The sequence below is a fragment of the Nestor notabilis genome, unplaced genomic scaffold, assembly GCF_000696875.1.
Source record: "Nestor notabilis isolate BGI_N333 unplaced genomic scaffold, ASM69687v1 scaffold5275, whole genome shotgun sequence".
NCBI classification, from domain to species: Eukaryota; Metazoa; Chordata; class Aves; order Psittaciformes; family Psittacidae; genus Nestor; species Nestor notabilis.
Window position 1 is genome coordinate 111,359 of NW_009929687.1, and position 8,119 is coordinate 119,477.

Here is an 8,119-nt window from a genome sequence, read left to right on the forward strand (position 1 = left end):
TACTATTCAAGATTTTTACTAGTTTCTGGAAACTTCAACTAGTAGATACACAAAGAAAGAAACCATACACTATCAAACACAACTATACTACAATACTGTGGTGTATATACTATAAATAACTCAACTAGAATCAGGTTTATGTCTGTTTCTCAACAGGAAAAAAGGCATTAGCAAGAATAGTGACAAAACCACTGTAATGGGCAAGGACCCAAATATCATCTCTGGAGAATGCATGAACAAAATAGGTGTGAAACACACTATGTATTTTCTGAAATCAGGATATTTGTTCCTAAGTAGCACTGCATGCAAAGGGGATCATTTGTTTCTCAGCCATACATTTGATCTTGCCCATTACTCCTCAGTCGTTATTTATCCTCAACACCTTTCTGGGAACAGATTGTCTAGAGAAGCCAATCCAGCTGACAGCTCTGTCCCAAAGCCCAAAAGGAACAGGCCCTTCTCTTGTGTTCTTAGTTTGATTAATATATCCAGTTTATGACAAATTCAAATCACTAATTTCTTTTCATAGTATCTTTCTTGTCTGCTCTGTGCAGTTCAGGTAATTGCAGGGCATATTACCTTTGGTTCAAGCATGCACATTATTTTATCCTTCCCAGCTTCAGGAAAGTCTTTGGTTTTGCATTTTGGTTTTTTTGTTTTGTTTTGTTTGTTTCTATTTTAATTTCCTCAAGTAAAAGTACAAGGAAGCTAAACCTACACGCAAGGCTGAAGCTTTGGCACGCTGCACTGCTGCAGTCCATTAGGAGAGCAAATTCAAATACTACACACATTAGCCTCTGTACTAATTAGTCTAAGGAAGCTTTCAGATGGAGCCAGCCTTGATCTTACCTGTCCTGTATCCTGTGTTGTTGAGGTACACTGCAAATGTACGTATTTCATGCTGAGCCTGCCAGGATGGAGAAGAACAGTTCTCATTGTTAGTGTAAGTGTTGTGGTTGTGGACGTACTTCCCCGTAAGAATAGAGGAGCGAGATGGGCAGCACATGGGTGTTGTGACGAAGGCATTGATGAAATGAGCACCTCCATGTTCCATGATCCGCCTTGTTTTATTCATCACTTGCATAGAACCTGGAACAACAAACCATCTCAGAATTATTTTCTTATTTCAGTCACAAGAACTAACTAAGAGCGCATGTGTTACATCAGAGACCAGAACGAAGCACATGTAGTAAGGGCACTGTAACCTCATAGCAAACCCAAATCCAAAAAGATTGTCTCTCCTGTAGAGAAATTCTCTTCTTGTTTTAAGAAGGACCAAATACTGAAGTCCTAAGTTAAGATTTGACTCAAACCTGTTGACATAGATAAAAATGCTTTTTTTAATTTCTCTCGCTCTCTCTAAGCTCAAGATATACCACAGTAACTCTCAGCACTATCTGTGCAACTTTTTTGAAGCCATTAGTACTGTTCCAGTAGCTGAAAGCAAGAATCAGCAAGAATTAGGCTGAGACAACGTGGCCTGAGGGTAAAATTCACTTTGTGCGGTAACCCTGACCAAAGTTTGCATACTCAAGCATTATTTAAGCCTTGGTTTCAGAAGATACCTGATGCACTGCCTTTTGTGCCAATTTTCTGCAAAAGGCTGAGGATTGTAATCACAGAGCCATTGAGGTTGGAAGATTATTTATCCAACACTCTGCTCAAGCAGGGTCTGAGGTGTTCTCTAAATAAAATGTTCTTTTCCTTAATGTGAGGTATTAGCAGGTATTGATTCCTGCAACTTTCACTGAACCAAAGTAAACCCCCATAATAATTTCCGTAACAGCCCGCTGAGCTCTATCTATCCACTCAATCCATTTTGATAATTGTGTTACCTAAAACTCTCCAAGTTTTCTTAGGCTTGGTTCTGCAGAACTGTATTTTTAGATAACAGCCTGGGACAGATAACAACACCCTGTAGTTTATAACCATCATCTAAAAACAAGCAAGTGAGTTGAACTGGAGGGGACTTGGATGAATTGGGGAAATGGGAGTAAAAGTCTTTTTGCCAACAATTACTAAAAGCCATACTGCTGCCAAATGGCTATTCTGTTTGCTATTTAAGACAAGGCTTTGGACAAAGATTTATCTTTACTGTAGATATCCACCTAGCCAAATCTGGACCCATATCAGAGTTCTTCCTACATGCAGAAACACCAAGGATCAAAAGAAAACCAGACATTTAGTTTCCCTCACCTACCAGTGCCTGACTGTTAAAACTGCATCAGTGAGTTGTACTTGATCTGTGAAGAATTTCCATTTTCCAAAGAGCCTGTAATGGTACTTGTCCTCAGCATGACCTTGAAAAGGACAGTAAACCCTTCCATCATCAACCCTCCCTTCATGTTATGAGCAGGGCAAGCCAGTAGACAATATGAAGATGAAGATAATGGGTTCAAGCTGGAGCAGGGTTGGGGCTAACTTACCCAAGGCTGAGTTGGATTAACAGTTCAGCTTTAATCAATGCATCCTGCCAATATCTGGCATAAACTGTACGTTGTTTCTATCAATAATGGGTTTAGGTTTCTTCCAAGCTCTTTAGATAGATATTTCATTATGAAATTGCAACAGTGAGTAGGTTTGATACAGACCACAGTGATATAACCACGAGTCAAAACCTAAAGTGAAAATGGTCATAAGCCACATATGGAATCTAACTCTCTGGCACCATGAAGGAAGGCTAATTGCCACTCTAGGTCATGTCACCTAAAAATTGCCATAGTATTAGTTGCCTCAAGATAATTCTTTTCCTCAGGTCAGAGCCCATCTGTCATACTACTTTCTGACGAGAACCAAGGCAGGTTATTGCACTCCCCCTTCAGAACTTGCTAAACTTCATATATCAAAAAGAAGTTTCTGAAGAAAGCAAGATTTTTTGTTTCTGTAACTGTGGGAGAAGTGTCAGTGGCCAAAGGCACTAACGCTGCAGTTAACAGTTGTAACAGGTAATTATACATTATGCGAGCCTGAAAACCCTAGATATTTCCTCTGCGTTGTCTTATGAGCGAGCCCAAGCATAAACAGGCAGACCATAAGAATGTTTTGTCATCCCAATATTGAAATACAATTTAACAACTCCTTTAAATGACAGAGGCATCTGTGTATAAATAACAGTACATGTTAAGACTCCCCTTGGGGACAGTAACCTCCTTTAATAAAACTGCTGTAATGACACGGCCCTATATATCAACAGTCTTTAATACAAAAACATATGATCTAATCTGCTTCCCCAGCTTGAGAACTAACACAGAGTGACAGATCAGTGGAAGGTAAAAATCCAGCATACACATTTGCACAGTCTTAAATAGGCCAGCTTTAAATATTTTACACAGCATTAAACCAGCCAACCAAAACTTAGTTTCTTCAGCTTGCCTCTGATACAAACACCGAATTGTGAGAAAAAGTAGAAAATCATCTCTCTATGGCAGGAGATTAGTTATGTGCTAATCACCAACTGGAACCTCATCAAATCACCTTTTGAGATGGAAAACTCTTTGGGGTTTCATTAGTGGATGTTCCAAGAAAAGTCATGCTTTGAAGTGTCAATATCTAATTCAGAAAATGTTCTGTTACCTAAAACCCCTGATGATAAATAAAAATTATTTAGTAGTTACATGCAAAATTTCTAAGCCATTTAAAAAAATATCCATTGGACTACTATGAAAATATGAAAATTTAATCAATTTGGTGCATTCAAGCTGCTCGCTTAAAGTAAGGCAAAACCAAGGTGGAAATCCCACTTGACAATTGCGTGGTATCCATATCTTTGCTCAGTGTGTCTTCACACTTTGCTTTAGGGATAAGGCTGATATATTTACTAATATTAATGGAGAAAAAATACCAGTTGTCTATGAAAAAACACTGACTTTCCCATTAGTTGTGTTTGCTGTCAGAGGTCATAATTTACGTAAGTCTTAGGGAACTCCAGGTGTTGAAGAACTTGTATTAAGTCCCAAGTGACTTGGTCTACTCTGAAGCACAGTTTAAGAAGCGGTATCCATACGCACATAACTGAACCCCAGAATGTTAATTAACTGTCCCCTAAAGCCTTTTATTTTTTATCCTATTTGAACCTCATTAGACACCCTTTTCACATCTTCATTTCCTTTTTTTTATTCTCCTCATATTTAATTCTAATAAAGCTCCAAGGCTTTAATCTCTGTATATGATAACTAAGAAAAATTATCTTCCATGCTACCTCTCATTCAGATTTTCTAACGTGGCTGAAATACTTTCCAAATAATCAGATCTTTCTCCAACTATGAGATAATGAAACAAGCTGGTTTGTTAAACCACAGCAACAAGGTAGGCAAACCTAATTAAACTGGAGATGCTGAGTCCATCACACAGGGGACATCAGCATTATACTAACTTGGGCTTAAATGGCTCTAATGGGGGAAAGAAAAGTCTTTGTTTTTAATTAATTCTTTCTCCTCATCAGTACATTCCTCTTCTTTATATTCTGCTTGCCAATACAACTCCTTTGATTAGGCAGTCAACTGAGTGTGTTTCAGGAGTTCTCTGTGTTCTCATTTATCTTCTCCCATTTGTACACATTACAATTTACACTCGTTCTCCTTTGACCTGGAAATTCTGCATCCTTTCCATCAGCCTCTTATAAATCTTTTCCTTTCTTTAATACAAGGCTGAGGTTTGGTTTCCCAAGTAAAACCTGTGATTAACAGTAGTGCAAATTCAAAAAAGTAATAATAAAAAGTTGTACTCCTTTCCTGAAAGACATTCTGATAAACTCCACCCGCTACCAGGAGATTATTAAATATATCTTGAATTGAATAAAAGAAAGGCTGTTAAGAGCACTTGAGATTGTGTTGGCTTCCCTTTTGCCTCAAAAGTCAGTCACACAAGAACAATGAAAGCTAGAACACCCATCAGTTACAGAATATTTTTAGAAGCAGATGAAATCTTCTTTATGCACAGCTTTCTTTGCAACACTTCCACAGCTTCAAAGTTTTCCTTAGCTTTTGTTCCTTATTCACATCTTATTTCCATCTTTCTTAAGTGCATTAACCACAATCCCCACAAATAGCAATTATGATTAACTTGGACAGCTCACCAGACAAGAGACAAGAATAAAAATTAATTCAAATAAATATTGGGTCTCCCAGAGCCATTAGTGGCAAATGACAAATATCAAATCTCAGCTTCATCAAATAGATTTTCCTTAGTTAGATCCTAATTTGTGTGGACACATGCCCATTATGCTTGAAATTGGAAAGCATCAGATTATCAGAGAAGAGAAATATACTGCCCAAAGGACTTAGACAATTGCATCAGAAACAAGCAGGCCGGCATAAAATGGAAGATGATAAATTTTTTAGGACCACCTTCTGAGCCTGCAAGATAATGCAGTTAAGTTCTTTTGAATATGCATTATTGAAGCTGCTTTCATGATCCAAATAACCGTTAGAAAAGTGACAATGACAACAACAATTTTTTGATCCTACTAATTTGAATTACATTTGTATTTGGTGGGATTACTACCATAGCAGGCTTCCTCACCACCTTGGAGAAGAACATGACATCTACGATATTGCAGACATGCAGCAATACTGATAACAAGAAAGCATCTGTAGGAAAACTGCCATGCTGCTGTGATTAACTTCCCAACTAGATGAGGAAGTGTTTGTTATACAAATTGATTAATTTTACTATTGTATTCTGTTCCTTCTGTGAGGTCTGTTTTCCAATTTTTCCCAACTGCCAAAAAACCCCCACCAGACCACACATACACAAGCTCTCATCTTTCAGATGATCCAGGCTTTATACTCACTTGAAAGCATATTTCTAATGCAAAATTATTAATGTAAACTGGTTTGTGTTAATCACCTCTAACTATAGACAACATTTGGTCAATATAAGCTTGTTCAGGTAACAAAACAAACCCAGCCTCTGTCAGCTAATTCATTATTCCAAATCATTAGGCAAAGCACATGTTTAATCTTCATCTCCTTTCTTCAACAATTAACATAGCATGAGTAACACAGTATGAAAAGGTCTTACTAAGTGATTTTGGTCAGTAATTAACTACACATCTAAATGGACAATACCAAGAACAGTATGACTATTCTAGGTAACACTTAAGTAATTAAAATTAGAATTGTGTGCGTGTAATGAACGTCTGCAATTACACAAAAAAACCCTGGGTAATTACATGGTGCAATAATCAGTTATGAATTTAAATCTACTGCTTTGGCATGTAGCTTCCCAGGTTAAACCTGCAATCGCCAGAAGCATAGTTTAGGTGTCTAGATGAAGACAGATAGGCAGGAGTCTCATATTTCCACAGAAACAGGAAGTTTGGCATTTTAAATTAAGACTAACTTCTGCTGTCCTTGAATTGCATGTAGATGGAAAGTATTTTCTACATAAAGGTAGGTTTAAACTTTTGCTACTTGTTCTTCCTGTCATTTTTCATACTGAAAAAGAAATAGTAATTATTCTGAACACAAGAATCCAGATTCAAGGAAAAGCAGTGCCATATATAAATTCTCTTTATGTTGGGCTCTTACCAAGTTCTACATCCTGATCATCAGTAAGAACAAGGATGATGTTTGGGCGGATGTTTCTACGGTCTCTTTGAAATCTTCCCTTCAGACGCTGATTTAACAGGAAAGCTGAACTTCCATCCAGCAGTGATAAAACAGTCATCATGAATAATCCAAGGACAATAGTGTGCTGTGCCATATTGTGCTGATTTAGTGTTCTTTCTGAACAAGGTAGGTTAATGGCTTCTATTTCTTTTTTGTTTGCAGGTCTCCTATAAGGGAGAAGGAAACAAGTGTTTATTTATACCTTGACCTCCCTGCCCCCCAAGGGACAGCAAGTTGCTCTCCAAAGAAGTAAAAAGCAACATACTTGAAATAATCGAACTCCTAAGGAAAAAAAACAAACAACAAAATAACTGAACCTTTTTCTATAGTGCCAGCTAGAAGCAGAAACTTGAAAAATTCACAGTTCTTAAACTGTTACCAACGTCAGCAACGAAGTTTCACTCCGTGCTCAAATTTGGCAGCAAGTTCAAGGATGTTACAGGGTATCAAACCCTTACTTTTGCTTTGATACATATAGAAAGCAATCTGCTTCCTTAAGGTTCTGGGGTGTTTTGAGATGACATTTTTGTTTACTGCATCAAAAATGCAGATGTTGAAGAAGAAACCCAAACACATCTTCCCCTATTTTTAAACAGTATTGTGGCAAAAATCACCAAATTAACAACACATTTGCAAATTCACAGAGGACCCCCAGATAGAAGACTTGTTATACACTGATTTATCTTACAAATTTCATTACAGAGCAGAGCTGCCCAGAACTTAGAACTATGGTACAATGCTGTTTGAAGTCTAGTATAGCTTTGATGTTCGTGTGATATCCCTTCAGCGTTTCTGATGGTTTCCAAGATTTATTTATTTTTTAATATCATTATTATTAATGAGCACATTTGAAGGCCCATTACTGCAAATGTTTGGGAATGGAAGCACCAAAATGATCTTCACTGCCTGTGACTTCTCTCCATCATGAAACACAATGCCCCAGAATTAACCTGTTTGCAGGCAGAACAGAGCACATCTAACTGGTACTGCTCCTGTTAATGAGTCAATTAAAAATTCTTCACAATTCTTACACAGAGACTCCAAAAAATGAATAGGTGTGCTGAAGAATTTTTCAAATCATTGTTTTGCTCAATGATCATCTGGTATGAAGGGATTTTCTCTTACTTTCAGAAGTCAAAACAACAGCATTAAACTGTATTGAAAATATCAAGTACTAATTATTTCATCAGATCCAGCGATCAATGAGTCAGTTTTTGATGAATTCTCTGCTTGCTGCCTGCCTTTTCCTGGACTGGTGCCAACGATCTCTTGTAATGCATTGAAAAAAATCAATTAAAAATAACACAAGGGAGAGTATCTGCTTTTTGTAAAGACCAGAAATGCCTGAGTAGAAAGAACCCAGCACAGAGTGTTTTACCCAAAGAAATACATTGGCCACCCTGTCCCTAAAGCCACTTGGGAAAACAGTTTTTCTTCCAGCAGATTATTTCGTTGCCACATTATTACTTCATCTCTGTCAGCGTCTGTTCTTTGAGATAAACTTTGAT

General features: G+C 37.4%; 1 protein-coding gene across 2 annotated transcripts in view; it reads right to left on the minus strand.

Annotated features, from left to right (window-relative positions):
- Window positions 1-6,759, minus strand: part of SULF2 (sulfatase 2) — a 59,828-nt gene extending 53,069 nt beyond the window's left edge. For both annotated transcript variants that reach the window (XM_010015099.1, XM_010015098.1), the window contains exons 1-2: window positions 6,531-6,759; window positions 850-1,089 (exon numbers count right to left, since the gene is read on the minus strand). In XM_010015099.1, the coding sequence (XP_010013401.1) occupies window positions 850-1,089; window positions 6,531-6,705 (415 nt within the window). In that variant the 5' untranslated portion in view covers window positions 6,706-6,759. The remainder of the gene's footprint in view (window positions 1-849; window positions 1,090-6,530) is intronic.
- Window positions 6,760-8,119: the final 1,360 nt, after the last annotated feature.